At 49.3% G+C, this 18,192-nt stretch overlaps 1 protein-coding gene across 8 annotated transcripts in view; it reads right to left on the minus strand.

The window, feature by feature from the left end:
* The window catches only part of TACC2 (transforming acidic coiled-coil containing protein 2), a 184,966-nt gene that overhangs the window by 156,591 nt on the left and 10,183 nt on the right, over nucleotides 1-18,192 (minus strand). For 7 of the 8 annotated variants that reach the window (XM_078077030.1, XM_078077029.1, XM_078077032.1 and 4 more), the window contains one exon: nucleotides 5,659-5,771. The exons of the other annotated variant lie outside the window; for it this stretch is intronic. In XM_078077030.1, the coding sequence (XP_077933156.1) occupies nucleotides 5,659-5,771 (113 nt within the window). The remainder of the gene's footprint in view (nucleotides 1-5,658; nucleotides 5,772-18,192) is intronic. 8 annotated transcript variants of the gene reach the window in all.

The following is an 18,192-nucleotide window of genomic DNA, read 5'->3' on the forward strand; positions in this document are numbered from 1 at the left end:
CCACAGGTCCTGTTTGTCTTTTTTACCTCTGGCCTCAAGCTCAGAGCTTGGCCTGTGGTGAGCTGTGGATCCATGTTTGCTAAATGGAATCTGCCCCACTTCCCCCAAAGGGATGACATATGTCCAGGTGTTGAAAGTGCTGGGTGTAGAGCAGGAAGTGAGTTGTCCCTGAAACACAAGAGCACCCTGCTTTCTTCCCAAAGATGGAGGACGGTCCTGTGTGCCCCCGCTGAGCCCGGGGTTGTGAGCGGCACACTGTCTTGCCAGCTTCACAACAGGATTCCCTCCTGGATGCTGGGTCTGTGACCGTGGGACTCAGCAAATATGCCGGATTCACTTTTTTCCTTCTCAGCAAATGGTCCTCACCACCCAACTGCTCAAGCCAAAGCTTCAGGGATCTTCCTTGACTGTTCTCTCCCTCCTCCCAAATCCGGTCCATCAGCAAGCCCTGGCATCTCTCAGCTCCAAAATCTCCAAAATAGCAAAGCTGTGTTTGTTTCTCCATCTTCACTGTAATCACCTCAGTGCCATGTGCTCAGTGGGCCAGTAAGTACCATCCCCAGAGGGGCCAAAATGGACTCTTGGGAGGGGGAAAGATATCTTAGATATTACACTGTAATTACAAAGTACTATCTGGCCCAATATGTCATCCAAAGACCACAATACATATACAATATATCTATGGTATGGAAATTTCCTGGGGAAGGGAGGGCAACTAGGAATAAAATGTCTAGGAAGATTCCTGCAGCGGGAGGGAGGGAGATAATGAATATAAGGCTGAGATCCCTGCCTCGCTCAAGACACACTAGATCCTGCCAGGGACCTGCACGGTTTCCTCTCTGACCTTCTGGCCTCCAGTCTTGCCCCCTGACGTTCTCCATACAGCAACCAGAGAGGTCTTATCAAAACATAAATCAGGGGTGCCTGGATGGAGCATCTGACTCTTGGTTTCGGCTCAGGTCATGATCTCACGGTTGTGGGATCGAGCCCCGCATCAGGCTCCACACTCCACGCATGGAGTCTGCTTGAGCTTCTCTCTCCCTCTCTCTCTGCCCCTCCCACTCATGCTCTCTCTCTCACACAAATAAATAAATTAAATTAAAAAAAAAAAAAACAGATTTTTCAGCCTCACCCCAAAACTACTGTGTCAGACTCTTCACGGGAGAGGTCAGGAAATGGGGTATTTTTAATGGTTACAAGCTGGTCCCGGCAATAGATCAGCATTTCAGAAATCCCTCCATCCATAAGCATCACCCAGGATGCTTATTAAAAACACAGATTCTGGGGTGCATGGGTGGCTCAGTTGTTAAGTGTCTGCCTTCGACTCAGGTCATGATCCCAGGGTCCTGGGATCGAGCCCTGCATCGGGCTCCCTGCTCTGCAGAAAGCCTGCTTCTCCCTCTCCCACTCCCCCTGCTTATGTTCCCTCTCTTGCTGTGTCTCTCTCCATCAAATAAATAAATAAAATCTCTAAACAAAACAAAACACAGATTCCTAAGCTCCGCACCCAGCGATTTTGATTCAGAAGGACTAGGGTGGCCCTAGGAATGTAAAGATTTTACAAACACCCAGGCAAACCCTATGACCTGGGGAGACTGAGAACCACCACCCCATATGATTTCATTTACTGTCCTTCACCCCAAACCTGCCCTGTTCCCATGCTCTTAGATACAGTTTTAAAGTCATGAATTTAAGAGTGCTGGAATGAGTGGACCCACCTGCGAATAACTTGTGAATAACTGGAACCACCATGAGGATATCAGAGGATTGGGGGCCACGATGCTCGGTTATTACTCCATTAAACTGTCGCCCCTCCCCAGGCCAGGGACCTGCTTAAATAAAGGCCAGGCCAGCAGGGTTCCCAGGAGACTCGTCTGGTCTTTATTTCAGTGTGTCTAAAGTTGGTCCTGGTTTCCCTATAGTTGCACTCACTTTAGATGTCCTTGTTTCTGATGTTGGATCCTTCTTGGGTTCTCGCTCCAGAACCTTAGCATCTTCTATGACTCCCCCTCCCTTGCCCACACCCAGGCCATCACCAGGTTCTGGGGGTTCTGCTTTGGGAGGTTTCCTCTACTACAGGGGCACCCTTTAAGCCCTTCCGGCCTCCCCCTCCCATGCACCAGTCCAAGCCCCCAAATTCATTTTCTGAACTCTTTCCCCACCTGCATAAATCTTTATTTAAATATAAACAGACAAACCACAAAGCACTTCCCCAGCTTCCTGCTACCTGCAGGATAAAATCTCAACCCCTCACCTGACCTCCAAAGTCTCCTCCATCTGACCTCACTTCTTCAGCCTTGTTTTTAGTCAACGCTTGCCAGCAGTCTGGGCTCACTTCCTGCTCAGCCACAGAGAGGTCCGATTCAGGAATTCTGCCCCCACCCGGAATAGCCTCTCGAGCTGTCTCCTTTAGTTCAAGATCCTCCACCCCTGCCCTCAGAGAACCCCAACAGCACCCAGCCTGTGGCATCACACAGCTCCCCGAGAAAAGTCCGTCATCTTTGAACTATCACCCGTGGAAGAATGGAAGAATGAGCAGGTAGGATGCTAAAGCTCAGGAAATGGCCACTACTCGACAACTTTTCCCTACAAAACAGTCATTTCCTCTGGTGCAACCCAATAGCTCTATGATCTGAAGAAAGGTTGTAGGATAAGATTCATTGTGTTTTGAGGGTTGAAAAAGAAAGGACTGCTGCCATCCCTGGCGGTTGGTACCCAAGGAGAGAGAAGAAGGCTCATGAGATGGTAGGCGGTGGCCCTGGAACTGGACGTGGGTGCCCAGGGCAGCCGTGCTTGGGGATGGACATTGCTGAGCAGTAAGAGGGGCAACCCGGCTTTGTCCCAGCAGTGCGGGATCATCCTCCCTCAGGAGCCGGGGACTTGTGCAGGGATGGGCATCGGGCAGGTGCCTCCCAGCCTCTGCCTGGGTTTGACCAATGCAGGGCTAAGTTCCAAGAGCGACACCATGTGGCAATGGGAAAGCAAGGCAGTTGAGTTGGTGGGACTCCTTTGGGTGAAAAACTGAACCCCCTTGTGGATGTCTGAACCCCATGCTTGTGTAATTCAGAGGTAAGAAGACCCTCAAGGCAGAAACGATGGGCTTTCTGCCACTAATGCATAAATGACATGGGGTCCAAGCCTCAGTGTCCCCACCTGTGCAGTGGAGAGAACCCTGCACGGAAGGTCGTTAGGCCAGATTGACGCAGGCCTTTCTCCCTCGTTCTGCCCTTGCCTCCAAGTCCAGCAGGAGCCACTGCAAAGCCTTTCTGTGCTTTCTCTCTGGAGTTTTTCCAAGGAGAAAACACAGTACGAGGTCAATGGCTTCTTCAATCTTTTGTAAAAACCTATAATACATCCTGTGAAGGGAAAATGCTAGTTGTGTGATGTGGCAAGGGGAGAGGCAAATGCATGTGAGGATCACAAGAGAGCAAGTCTTAGAAAGTGACGAACGTCTGAGAGTCCCTCCCTGCTTCCTGACCACGTCCTCGGGCTCACGGGGGACGGGCACAGAGCACTGACGGGAATGGCCCCGGGGCTCCCAGCCTCACCAAAGAGTCCCCGGTGCCAAGAGTGTCCTGAAGGCAGCGGGGTCCTAGGGCCTGAGGGACGGTGTGGTCTGGGCCAGTGGGCACCATGGCGGTGAGGGGACAGGCGATGACATCAATACACCAGGTCGAGAGAGGGGACTTCCAAGGGTGGCTGGGTAAGGACTTGGAATCGGAGATGAACTGATTTAAAGAAAATAAAAGTGCATTTCGTGTGCCTAGAGCCTTCGGCATGGCGTCTGGTCCCCATGTGCAAACTGAACGTTACATGTTATGAGTATCGCTGTCGTGGATGCTGAGGGCGGCTTGTGTCATGGGAACAGCCCCTCCCGGGAGCAGCACCTGCCCTGGCTTCCTCTGCGGGGCCTGACTCCTGCAGGCCGCTCACCCCTCCGCGGTCTGTGAGTTAGTTTGTCCAGAGCACCACAGGCGCTCACGCGTCTGCAGAGGAGAATTCATGTTTCACACTGTGAACAGGAAGTTGCTTCTTTGGGCTTTTGCTCTTAGAAGACACCTCTTTTATGCTCGATTCACTTGGCAATGAGAAGCGATTCTTCCTCAAGGGAAAAATAATAATTGACTAAAGCTGAGCAACAAGAAGCAAAAGCCCTTCCAGCTGCTGTTATTCTTCAGTCTAGCTGTGACCCAGGCCCCAAATACTTCCCAAGCCTCTTGAGAGATCCCAGAACCTCCATGGGGGAGGGGAGTGCTGGACCTCGGCTCTCAGACAGCAGGGATTTCCTTTGCAGAGAATTCCAGAAAAGATGAATCTATTAGTTTCGTGATCACCCAGAGCCAATTTAGACGGGTCATCTGGTCTCATTAGAGCCAACTCTTAAAACCTGTTATCCTGATAAAAAGTTCATGAGAGGGGAACAGACAGGGGGGCGGGGGGGGTTCTAGGAGGCAAAGGAGGCCTCCCTTTTGCAGAAAACAGGGATCAAAGGTGTCGTTCAAGGCATATTCTGTGATTCCCTCAGCAGAAAAGAACACTCTGCCCCACCATTTCCCTAAAGAATTCTAATGTTCAGGCCAAGAGGTACAAAGTGCCTCTTCTGGAATCCGCGGAGCCGGAACCACCCGGAAAGTAATACCAGCCAGGCGTGGAAATTCCTGCCACCAGGGGCCGCTCGTACTTACCCGTGACCCTCCATAGTTCAAAGCCCAAACACAGAAATGTTGCTTAAACTCTTAGGTAACGTGATTCTGCAAAGCATTCATGACCTAAAAATCTCATTGTCTATTGTCTATGATGGGGGGTGGGGGGGAGTCTACCTTTCAATTTTTCATTTTTGTTCCTTGGAGCTCCTGTTGATTTATTCTTTTAAGGCCTGTAATTATAGCCTCAGGAACCCCAGGAGGGTTCTTCCAACCGGATCATGCACTGAACCCACAGACAGTTACTAACTGCCTCCAGTGTTCTTGTCCCGAGTCTGTTCTGGGGACTGAATGTTCACGTCTGCTGGCCCTCTGCTTGGGAACGCCCCCAAAACTATGGGTGCCAAACACTACATGGGAGGAGTCTATTGGACTTCTTCCCAATAGCCACAGCAGGGAAATCAGGACCTCCTGGGGGTCATAATGAGGAGCCACTGACCGATGGGCCACACCCACACTGGCCATGTTCCACTGCACCAGTGTGGCCTTCTTAATTTCTGGAATTCATCCACTAGCCTCCCTGGGACTCAGGCTACCTGTCACGTTAGTAATAGTTTTTGAATCCTGTCTTATCCGGTACCATCACTGGCTACCACGCAGGAATACAGACCCAACTCACCACGCATGAGACGCTCCTGATACGTCCTTTTGGTAGCCTTCAGGTTTTTATTTTAAGTTCTGATAACGAAGATAAACAACCTGGAGTACTGCTGGAATGGAAGGAAGCCCTTAATTGCTAGTTTCATTGGGCAGAAAAACATTAATTCTCTGATCATGCCGGTCGAGGTAATCACAAAGCAGCCTATAAGCCACTGCTTTGACCATATCACCACGGAGGACCATGTCATGGGTTTTAGGGTAAGTTTTCCAAAGCAAATGGAGCAAAGCAAACGCTGAGCAGGCAGGGAGCCGGCCACACGTCGGGCTGGGCCAGTCCTCTGACCCTGGCTCTTACCTGTGCAAGTCTCCATGCTCAGTACTTGCAGACTTCTCCTCCAGGTCCCTTTTGAGGTTCTGACCATTCCCAGATGGTGGCACAGACCCTGGACTCTGAGCTGACGAAGTTCTCTGAGCCAGAAGAAAGAGAAATTGGAGAAGAAATCAGATAGGAGTGTCTGAAGACACAGAAGCATTTCTCAATTGGCCACTGGCCACATCGTCGAGCGTCAGGTTGTTCATTTGCTTTATCATCCGCCTGAGCAGCGCCTGTGGGCTGGCATGAGCTGCACTCTGAGGTACAAGGTGAGCCGAGCGAGCACGGCCCCTGCTCTGCTCTGATGGAGGAGACACGTGGTTACACACAAGACTCCAGCTCAGTAGGACGACTGTTTTAGTCAAAAGCCAAGACTGGGGACACCTACCATACTTTGGGGGGGTCATCTGCTCCCCGGAGAAAGAGAGGGTATTTGCTCTAAGATCTTCAAGTGTCTAACTTACTTGTGGCACCACCTAGATGAAAGACATTTTCCTCCTCCCTCCCCCTGGGCCTGCGAACCAGAATTCAGCCAGAAATCCGGGGGTGGGGGGGACACTGAACAAAGAAAATGATGAGCCCTTGGAAACTTGGGGCCACCGGTCCGAGGCCCTAACCACTCTGAGAGGCGGTCGCTTTTCCTTCTCTCTCACAATAAGCTCATCTGCTGGGTAAGCAGTTTTTAAAACCAAGATACAAAAATATAAAGGACAGTCAAAACTTCAAATCATGGGACAGAAAGAGATGAGAGGTATTAAAAACTCGATTTAAATAATGCTCATTTAATGGGGGCGCCTGGGTGGCTCAGTCAGTTAAGCGTCTGTCTTTGGCTCAGGTCATGATCTCAGGGTCCTGGGATCGAGCCCCGCATCGGGTTCCCTGCTGAACTTCTCCCTCTACCTGCCGCTCCCCCTGCTTGTGCTCTCTCTCTCTCTCTGTCAGATAAATAAACTCTTTAATAAATAAATAAATAAAGCTCATTAAGTGTAGTATAAATGTCAGAAAGGGGAAAAGGGCTTTTTTAAACCCCAAGGAGTGTTTCCCAAAGAAGTGGTTGTCTTTCAGTCCATCTTCCCAGCAGTGCTCCTTCACAAGGCCCCACAGCCCTGCCCACTGGGGTGCACACAAGACTCCCCAAAGACCCAGAGGGGTGAGAATCTGGTGTGGGTTCTGTAGAATAAGAGTGCCAGCATTACCAGCAGGCTGTTTGTAGCCATTGTGGAAGAAGGCCACCTGCAACAAGACAGACTCGTGCTGGCAGGCAGAGGGAAGCTCGGATGAGGTACAGAGGGCAGAGGGGCAGTGGTCCCGGGGGTGCGGAGGCCTTGGTTCCACTTGGTCCTGGGGTCCAGCCTGTTCTGCCCCGTCCAACCAACGATTACACGAGATCTTGAGTCCCCATTTGCCTTCACTGGTACAAGTTGGATTTCTGTCACTTGCAACCCAAAAAAGTACATTCCATAAATGATCAGACCAGCTTCGAAGGAGACAAAGTATTCTATGTCAGCTAAGTTTAAGAAGCGCTGGTTATCTAGCCCTCTTTTAGAAATTCACAGTGCACATTATCCAGAAAGGATCTGAGAAGATCTGTGGTCGAATGACATTGAACTCTAACTCCTTTTCCCAAAGTTTCTTGACCACAGGATCCTTTTGTTCACGTGCCACCTGTTACCATCTACTAGAGCTAGTGTTCCATGGAACACACTTTTGGGGACAGTTAGCACAAGGCCTCACTTCTCTTCACCTTGCTTAAACCTGGCAGATGATCCAAATCCACAGGGCAGGGCAGCCCCTGGCCTGGGGGGCACCTTCGTGAAAATTGGAAGGTGACGCTGCTCCGGGCGGGTGTGTGGCCTGTGAGCAGACAGCACCTTCATGTGAATTAGAAACAGCTTCCCTTTCCTCCAGCTGTTACAGCTCAGACCTAGGCACATGGCTTGTTGGGTGCCTGGGAGAAACCGAGCTCCATGAGCCCCGAGGTCCTGTCCTTGAGGGAGGTGGTGGAGGTGCGGCACCAGGAGACATGCAAGAAGAGCTTCTCTGGACTTTCCAGGCTCCCTGTGGCTGCCTGCCCCTTGTTGCTAGAAATCTCTCAGCCCTCGGGGACGCTGCTCCCCTACGCGACTCCAGAGACAGACCCAGCCGGCCTTGCCCCACAAAGCCAGCAACTGGCAATACAAAAGCCCAACAATTTACCAGCTGTGAGTACGGGATCCTGATGCAGTAGAATCATTTGATAAATATCTCATTTCACCCAGATCTTCCAGAAGGCATTTCCTGATTTGTCGATTCATTCAATTATCTAAAATACATTCATCTAGGGGCGCCTGGGTGGCTCAGTCGGTTAAGCGTTTGCCTTCAGCTCAGGTCATGATCCCGGAGACCTGGGACAGAGCCCATGCTCAGCGGGGAGCCTGCTTCTCCTTCTCCCTCTGCCCTTGCCCCTCCCCCCTTTGTGCTCCCCCCCCATGCTCATTCTCTCTCAAATAAATAAATAAAATCTTTAAAAAATAAATTAAAATAAGATAAAATAAAATACATGCACCAGAACCAAAGCTAGAAGTGGGGGCTACAAAAATGAACGAGACTCCATCCCTTCCCTAGAGTTGCTCACAGTCTAGGGAGACAGCCCCCCATGCCATGACCACAGACGTGTAAACACAGGGCCCCCCAAAGGGAGACCCAGTCCTCCCGGGAAGGGAGGATGCCACCCACCAGCTCTATCAACCTCTAGGCTGGGGTTGTTGGAAATCAATTTTGGAGCTTTCATGGGACATTTGGGTGCAAATCATCTGCGCAATCTGAACCTGGGTGGGAGGTCTTCTTCAGACCTTGAATTTTCTGTTGGATGGGTGGTGTCCTTGACCTTCACACACAGCCTGAACGGCAAGTTAGCTTTGGGTATGTTTCCCCCGACTAGGGCAGGTGTCTGAGCGGCTGGCTACTTTGTTCACCCAATTGTGTCCAAAGGTAAAAAAATCAAAGATGCCTCAACTCTCAGGGCCACACATCCTAGTGCTAACATGACACTACAATTAGAAAATCTCCATTCACTTTTGCTGAGACAGAATGTGGGGGGAAATGACAATAAGAATAGCTCCTGTTTATTAAGCACTTACTAAGTACCAGGCACTGGACTACTGGTCTCTGTGAACCATGTGATTGAAACTTCACAACAACTGTAAGAGGAAAGTGCTATTCATGTCCTTGTTTTACAGCTGAGGCTTACAGAGGGTAAGTCTTTGGCCAAGATCACACAGCAGTGGAGTCTAGAGGGACCGATTTCTCTCCGACCCCAGCGCCGGGAAAAGGCATTTTTGTTCTATCCCTTTAATGGGGAAGTGTTGAAGGAGGCAGAGAGAGCTGGGGCTGATCCCTCACCTAAAAGAAGGGCTGCTGACCCCCTCCCTGCTGGTATGACTTTCATGCTGGCTGAACCATTCTCTGAAATGGGAGCTCCACCCTGTCCTACAGACCTCAGTCCCCTGACCTGCGAACCAGGATGACAATCATCCCTGTTGGATAGTATGAAGGCAGTTCAAACTTTAAATCACTGTCAATTCAACCTCCGAAGTGCTCCTGACCCTTCTAGAATGTTCTTTATCTGTATAACACTACTACCTTTGGACGCATGAGTTAAAAATCTTTACTACCTTAGCTCAAGAGTAACAATACAGAGTGAGTGACATTTTCATATCAGGTCCTGAATTTTTAAAAATTGTGACCCAATTCCTACTTGTCGGAATGTCACGCAGGCCTTGGCTCCAAATACCTTCTGCAGCCAGGCTTCCCTTTCAATCACATTATCAGCAGCAAATGATTCTGCAAATAATTTAACAGATAAATCTCCTGCTCTTTATTCCATGATCAAGGTTACTTTAAAGTAATTCTGGGAAGACACTGACATGTCTAACAGCCCAGACAGATGCAAACAACAGATGGTATAAGGAGGCAGATCTCTGCTCTAACTAAAGGGGATAAGGGACCACATGTTAACTTCCCTCAGGCAAAGGAATATAACAAGGGCTCAGATTCATCTTTAAAGCAGAAAAAAGGGTCTGCCTTTCTGCCTTTTCGGCAGCCCCACCCCTCCTCCTACTAGAAAGCTAATCTGCAAGAAGAATACCATCTCTCTCCAACAAAACAGATATGGATGGAGTTGCCATGAAAACATCAGTACTGGGTTCTGAAAGCCTAGATTCATTGCCCAAAATAGCACCTGGCATGGAGAGGCAGGCACTTCATAAATATTTGTTGAATGTTTAAAAAAATTGAGTATTTCCATTTAGGGGCGCCTGGGTGGCTCAGTTGGTTAGGCATCTGCCTTTGGCTCAGGTCATGATCCCAGGGTCCTGGGATCGAGCCCCACGTCGGGCTCCTTGCTCAGCGGGGAGTCTGCTTCTCCCTCTGCCCCTGCCCCTTCCCTGCCCCCCCCGACTCATGTTCTCTCTCTCTCTCTCATGCTCTCTCTCTCAAATAAATAAATAAAATCTTTTTTAAAAAATAAAAATAAAATAAGTAAAAAATAGAGTATTTCCATTTGGTCGATAGCCACTTCCGCAAACCGGGGGAAGCACACACAGGCCTCAGATCTCACTCTTCTACCACATTTCCCCTCCTTGCAGTTTCTCCATCCCAGCAACAGCACTAAGTCCTGTTGTTCACAGGACTCTCGGGGGTCTGCTGTGTCAACAGGCATCCTGCAAAACAGTTCGTGTGTCTAAAATTTCCCTCACGCTTCCAAACAGGAGCCTGGACAAAAAAATTGGCAGTCCTCCACATGACAAACTGCCTTGTCAAGTTGCTTCTTCAAATCTTTTCTCTGCTGCCACTGCTTGAGTAAACAAACAGCCTTTCTTTAGCTCTAGAATACTCCAGAGCCCAGGGTCTGTTTTAAAGGCATCTTTAAACAGGCACTTTCCAGCTCTAAAAAATACACTTTATCAAGAGCTAAAGTGTCTTACCATTTAAAAAAAAAACAAAAACTCCCCTGACCTTAACCTCTTCCATGTGCTCCCTTTGGCTTACTGGTCATGCCCATAAAGAGGCTGAGTTAACATGGTTAGATCATGACCAGAGCATCTTGCCAACTCGCCCACTCTTGGAGCAAGCTTCTCGGGAGCAGTGTGACTGCAGGTGAATGCTGGGAAGTAGACCAAAGGTCATCCCCATGGCACTAAGAATCGGATTTCAGAAACAACCGACAGGCTGCCAAATATGGAGGAACACATGTTCGGTGCTGGGGCCTGCTTGGGCCGCCCATCTGCCCTGTCACGGGAAGGCAAATGCTCAGACCAGTTCTGCTGGATCATCCCAAACATCTCTTCCCCTCTGGGAAGAAAAGGAAAGATTGAAAATTAAAGCAGTTCATCCACACCGGCAGCAGAGGATGCCCCCGCCTTGAGCCTCACCTAGCAGGCACTTTGTCAGGCCAAGAAGGGGGAGGCCCCAAGGGTGGAATTTTCAGCTACCCCAGATGGAATGTTTTCTGACATGAATATGGCAGAAAAATGAACAAGCTTTGGAGTCAGAGAGAGCTGGGTTTGAAGGCCCACTCTTCCCTCAAAATACGGAGAAAACAAAGGTCGTGTTTGCAGTAGGATTTGGATGCTTCTGCCTCATGTCCAGGAAGGGTTGAATCTAGGTTCTAGGTAGACACAGAAGATTTTAAAAGACATGGGATAAGATGTTAATTTTAGAGGAAGCTGCGGGAAGAGTAAGTGGGAGTTCTGTGCTATCTTTGCAACATTTCTGTAAACCTGAAAATTTTCCAAATAAAAAGTTTAATTAGAGAAAAAAAAAAAAAAAGACGTGGTCCCTATCCTCCCAGCGAGTGAATGAGAGTTCCACATTGAGTGAACGATACCTATCTTCCCTCACCCAACAGCATCTGGGTCAAAATGGAAGAGTTACCCTAAAAGAACCCAGGAGCCTCCAAGAAGCCCGAGTTGACATGTTCTGACATCTTTTGTCTATGGAGAAAGGAAAACCTTTGAGACTTCAAAAACATTGCCCAATATTAATGTCTTGTGTGGATTTAATATTTTAGAAGCAATGTAATTTAAAGAAGGCTGGACCATTCAGAAAAACCAAATCGTTGCACCTCTTGGAGCCGGTTTATAGACAGAGGTCTATAAAATGGCGACCGCGATCCCTGGCCTGCCTGCCTCAGTGGCTGACGGGAGCACCTCATCAATATGGCAAAGAGCGGCACATACGGAGGAGAGTCTCTTTATTTAAAGAGTTGGGTTTGTCAGGATAGCCTATCATGTCCTATAACATTTATTCAACTCGATTTGAAATGCAGGCATAAACCTTAGGTTTTGCCCCTCTCAAATTCCTACATCTGCTCATTTTCCTGCCAGAGCAGCATGCGGCTGGACTCAAGAATAAGGGCGCAGGTGCAGTGGTTAAAAGCCAAGCTTTCCTGCTTACTTAGCTGTAGCCTTCGGGGTCTATGTCCCCATTACCGTATCTGGAAAATGGGGATCATAATTGCAGGGTTTTCAAGGTTAAATAACATAATACATGAGGAGCACTTAACACAAGGCTAGACCATAGAAGACACTCATATATGTGAGTTATTATTATTACAAAGAAGAAACGGATTCAAAACTCATTAACTAAGAGCCCCAGGGGCTAAGTCCGCTTAGAGCTAAAGCAGTTAATCTGATTCTTTGGAAGATGCATCCGGCCCAAACCTGGAGCGATGCAGTTTGCAAACTTTAATAACAGCCCCAGTGAGCGTTAGCAGCAAGCCTCCAGGCGAGGGGGTCCCCAGGAGAGACTGTGGTAGCAGAGATTCACAGTGGAGGGGCTCTCCATTGTCACGAACTGGGGTTCACACTGGTTCATTGTCTCTTCCTTCCATTTTTTTCTCATTAAATGCAGTTAAATCATCCCAGATGCCCACCCACTGCCAGTAGAATATTAGAAGATGTTGTTTCTTCCAGGGTTAGTTTAACGCTCTCAGAACGTTGGGTTCTTTGGGTCCCTCAGGAAAGAGAGAAACTGCTCCCCCAACTTAAACTTGGGACCCCAAGCATCTGTAGCTTGAAACAATCCATGCCCATCCTGAGGGGTTGTTTACCTATTAATGAAACACAGCAATCATCACCCAGCCCCTGAGCCAGAGCTAACCTCAGCCTGCAGAGAAATGCTCAGTCACGTTTCTGGGTGATCCAGACCCCAGGGTCAGCTCACGTAGCAGGGAATCTCCCGTGCTTCTGGTCCTCCGTTTCTGGGATGCCGGGGAATTCCACAGCCTGGGGCCACAGGGCTGAGGTCGCCTTCAGGAACAAACCTCAGGCCCCAGCTGCTTCTTGGACTTGGAGCCAGGAACCAGGGGAACCTGCCCCGATGCGGCCTGGGCTGCAGGTAGTGTAGAGACCTGCTCTCCCCCCTCTGGATCCCGTTTCTTTCCGGCTCATCCTTCAGCTCTGAGCCCAGACAGCAGCTCCCTGGGGCTGACGCCCAGGGGCAGGTCAGGTGGCTCTGCACCTGTCATCTTGCTTCAGAGCATTGATCTCAGTTTCTATACTTGAAAATCATTTTTTTCTGGGACTCAAACTACAGAAACATCCAGACGATGAAATTGCTTTAAAAGAGTTTTTTTAAATGATCACAGATTTTTAAGTCAGGCCATTACAATAATAGGATGGGATGTTTCTTGTGCCTCCTCCTGCTGCCAGAGCTGTTAATGGGCATCATGACAGCCCTGAGGGGAATCCAGGAGGTGGTAATGCTGGTGGGTGGAAGGCTGTCCTTCCCCTCTGCAATCTGGAAGCTCAGAGGCCTTCTGTGGGGCTCCCCCAAACGGAACACTCAGTAAAGAACAGGAACAACTGTCATTGTCACGCTCACTGTCACAGCCTAGGACCATGGGCTGGAGGGGCTCTTCTTTCACCATAAGTCCTTCCACGCAGGTCACGATGCAGGAAACCCCAGGAAGTGCCACTGGATGAAGGCTACTCTTGTCATGCTGCCACCCCTACCTCTGTCCCAGAGAGGGACACACACCCTAGGACCCTGACCCTCGCAGCGACAGCGCAGGCTCCCCTGGGCTCAGCGTGAGACGTTCTGCCGACCCCTGGCTGGCCTGTGCCCACCACCCCCACACGAGTCACCCTCCACAGCCCCAGTTATAACTGTGGCTTTCTCTTCATTCCCAACCAACACGTCTGCAGGAAGGAGAGCTGCCAGGAAGGGGCGGCCTGGGGTCTGCGCGTGGGTCGCAGCTGTGCATGTTGGTAGGGGCTGCCCCGTACTCCCAGAGAGCAATCCCCTGCCCCGAGGCCTCTGTGAGTCAGTTCCTGCAGGGACGGAGCAGGAGTGACCACGAGGACCCAGGACCCAAGGTGCAATAGCAGGTATCCCCCAGGGGCTGGGCTGGGGCTGAGAGCCCTTAGCGCATGAGGAGGAACCTTCAGTGGATGGATGGGCTCAGTCCAGCCTGCGTGTGTGAACTTGCCCCACCAATGGCTTCTGTTCTCTAGGGAGCACAGAAAAAAACAAAAAACAAAAATCCCTCCAGGCCATATTCCTAAATTTCAGAGTTTAAATAGGGTTTGTGTGGATCAAAGAAAAAATAACTGACTCGTCAGCAGGATCCAGATACCAGACCATGGTGATGTTATTAAACTTGACTTCTTGAGTTAAGGTTAAATGGTCAATAACTAAGTCAACGATCAGTTGTTGCCAAAAAATTTCAAAAGCAAAAATCATTAAGATAATTTGCCAGCCCCCCTGCCAAGAGTTTATGAGGAGAGGTCCTATGAGGCTCACATCCCTGCTTCTCTCGGTGACTGACTGCATGAAGGTCCATTCTCCTCAGGCACCCGCCATCCCCCAACTCCCGAGCAGCTCAGTACACCCCTGCCTCATCTGACCCCCACTCTCTGCCGCACGTGCACCCCAATCAGCCATCAGAAGAGAGCTGCCTCCCCTCCCCTCCCCCATCCTCACAATTCCCAGATGTGTCTGCTTTCCTCTTCCCTCCACCATCCACAACGGCGGGGGGGGATTGCTCCTGTAAGCCCAAGTCGGCTCCAATCCCATCAACTCTCAACAGTCAAGGTCAGCCTTCCTTCGGTCCACCCGTCAATCACCCGTCCTCCACCAACCTCTGCCTCTCTCCCTCATTCCCACCAGCAGGCAGCCATCTAAGATCTTCAATCTTTAAACCCTCAGGCAACTCCCTCTACTAGCTACCGTCCCAATATTCGGCTCCCTTTTCTAGAAAAGCTTATTGCATTATCTCTACCCCTCTCTCCACTTCCTTATCTCCAATTCCCTCTTCAGGCATCCAAACTGCATCCCTGTCATTCCACTGGAAATGCTTATCAAGGGTTCAAGGGGCAGTATGAGGTTCCCTCACACCGATGGCCTTCATATTGCCAAGTCAATGGGCAGGTGTCTGCTCCTTGATTTCTCAGGAGCATCTGATGCCTCTACTTTCTCTGGACACTTTCCTCCATGGACCTCCCAGGTCCTTCATTTTCCTATGTCTTCTGCTACAGCTCCTTCACAAACTGCCCCCTACCCCTGAGGCTCACACCTAAATATTAAAGGACATCTCAGGGATTAGTCCTGAGTCCCTTTGCCCATCCTCACTCACTCCCCAGGTGTTCTCATCCAGCTTTAAACACCTATGCAGGTGACTCCAACATGCATCTCAAGCTCCACCTCTTGTGCATCCAAATGCCTCTTTCACTGGAGTGCCCGAAAGCATTCACATTTTATGGCCAAACCAGAACATTTGATTCTCTCCCTTCCCCCTAAACCTGCCCCTCCTCCAATCCTCCTGATCTCAGGGAAATGATGTTTCAATCTGCTCAGCAGCTCAGGCCAAACACCTAGGGCTCGTCCTTGATTCTGCTCTTTTCCCCACCCCCAAATTCCATCATCATCAAGCCCACCCTCTCTGCCTTCAAAATACATCCCCAATCCAGGGACCCCCTTCCCTGCCACCTCATTCCAAGCCATCACCATCCACGTCTCTGACTTCTAAATGGCCTCCTAACTAGTGTCCCTCCTCCATTTCTGCCCTCCGCCCCTTAAAGACCATTCTCTACATGGCAACTGCAAAGTTCTTTTTAAAAATCTCAAACTGGGGCACCTGGGTGGCTCAGTTAGTTGAACATCCGACTCTTGGTTTCGGCTCAGGTCAAAATCTCGGGTTTGTGAGATCAAGCCCCATGTCGGGCTCCGGAGCCTGCTTGGGATTCTCTCTCTCTAGCACCCCCCTCACCCCACCCCACCCCCCACCCCACTGGTTGCACACACACTCCTCTCTAAAATAATAATAATAATAATAATATTAAATAAAATAAAATCTCAAATCAGTTCATGTCACACCTCTGTTGAAAACTCACTGGTGGTTTTGCATCCCAGTTAGAAAGCTGATAATGACATACAAGATTCACCCCCACCCACCTCCCTGATCTCGCATCTCGACATAATCTCTCACCCACTCTCCTCCAGCCACACTGGCCTTCTTTGCTGATCTCAAAATACAACAAGCTCATCCCTCCCAGACATGTCACACATGCTCTTCCCTTTTCCAGAATGTTCCTTTTCCAGAACTTTATATGGCTGCCTCCTTCTGGGCATATGAGATCTGCACTGACCACTGATCAGAAATAGCCTCTAACCACAACGAAACACCACTTCACACCCACTAGGATGGCTATTATAAAAGCAAAAAACAAAATGAAAAAACCCCAAGAGTTTGCAAGGATGTGGAGAAATTAGAACCCTTGTGCATTGTTGATGGGAATGTAAAATGGTGCAGCCGTTGTGGAGAAGTCTGGTGGTTTTCAGGAAATTAAACACAGAATTCACATATGATCCAGCAAATTCAACTTTTGGATATCTACCGCAAAGAACTGAAAGCATGGAGTCACACATATTTGCACAGCTGTGTTCATACCAACATTATTCACACTAGCTGAAAGGTGGCAGCAACCCACGTGTCCATCAGCAGATGAATGGATGAAGAGAATGTGGGATATAGATAATGGAGTACTATTCAGCCCTAAAGAGGAAGGACATTCTCACACAGGCTGCAACGAGGATGAACCTTGAAGGCATTGTGCTAAGTGAAACAGATCAGTCACAAAAGTGACTCCACTTAGGCGAGGTACCAAGTGGAGTCAGATTTAAAGTAGGAAGGTAGCATGGTGGCTGCCGAGGGCTGGGAGTGGCGAGGGGGATGTGGACATATCGGTTAATATGTACCCAATTTCACTTTAAAAACATGAAAACTTTCTGGAGATGGATGGTGGGGATGGTTGCACAGCGTGAATGTGCTTCACACCACTGAACGTCCACTGTACACTGAAAAATGGTTGCAGTGCTAAATTTCATATAATGTATATTTTACCACAATAGAAAAATTTCTACAGAATCCTTCTTTGTTTCAGGAACTCAGTATCGATATTGGCATCTGGTGAACTCACTATGTTCCGTAACAAGACTGGGGTGGCGGTGATGTGGGAAACAAAGGCAGAAGAGAAATTATTAAATTCCCTTACTACCTACAGCCCATTGACAAGTCCTTCAAACAGGCAGAGTGACATTCCTCTAGGGACTCAACTGCCTGGATGTTGACACTTTGCTAAGGGCAAAGGGTAATCCTAGCCCAAACCACCACGCCCCCCGAACCCAAGATCCTGTAAGCCTACTTTAACATATAAAAATTCTTTTGGAAACTTCCTTTATCTCTAAACCCCCCAAGATACGTGTTGGCAATCATCCCCCAAGCATATGGCCCTCCGATATACATCTGAAGCGTCTCATGACTAAGGTTTTATTAGACGGTAATAAATGACCTTTTCCCAACAATAGCTAGGCCCTTCAGGGTCCTGGAAACCTTGCTTCCAAAATTCCTTAGGGACTTACACTATCCCTAACCCCCTCCCAACTTGAAAGTATATAATGCGACACTCCTCATGACCCCAGCGCAGCTTTCTGCCCATGGGTCCTGTCCCCGGGCTTTAATAAAACCACCTTTTTGCACCAAAGACATCTTGAGAATTTTCTTGGCCGTCGGCTTTGAACCCTAATGTCTTTTCTCCATCGGCGGGCGCCCACGCCAGTCAGGAGACCACCCGGGGGACATGGGCATGCGGCTGGCAGCACGCGCCACCTTCCTACCGAAACCGCCCAGATCCTGCAAACCCCTCAGCCTGTTACTCCGGCCCGGTCTGCAGTGTTGAAGGCACTAGCCTGCAGCTGCCTCTTTGCCGGGCAAGGTAATAAAAATCACTGTTCCTCTTTATCCCCAATCTCTGGCTTTGTGTTTTATTTTGGCTCCAGAGCACAGAGGTCAGTTTTTGACAACATCACTGGATACAGAGAGAAAGAAGCACACCAATCAGAACTACCTGGCAGCCACCCTTGGGGGTGGAGCAGCTCCTTTCTTTTCTTTTTAAAGATTTTATTTATTTATTTGATAGAGAGAGACAAAGCGAGAGAAGGAACACAAGCAGGGGGAGTGGGAGAGGGAGAAGCAGG

Source organism: Halichoerus grypus, chromosome 7 (assembly GCF_964656455.1).
Source record: "Halichoerus grypus chromosome 7, mHalGry1.hap1.1, whole genome shotgun sequence".
Lineage (NCBI taxonomy): Eukaryota > Metazoa > Chordata > Mammalia > Carnivora > Phocidae > Halichoerus > Halichoerus grypus.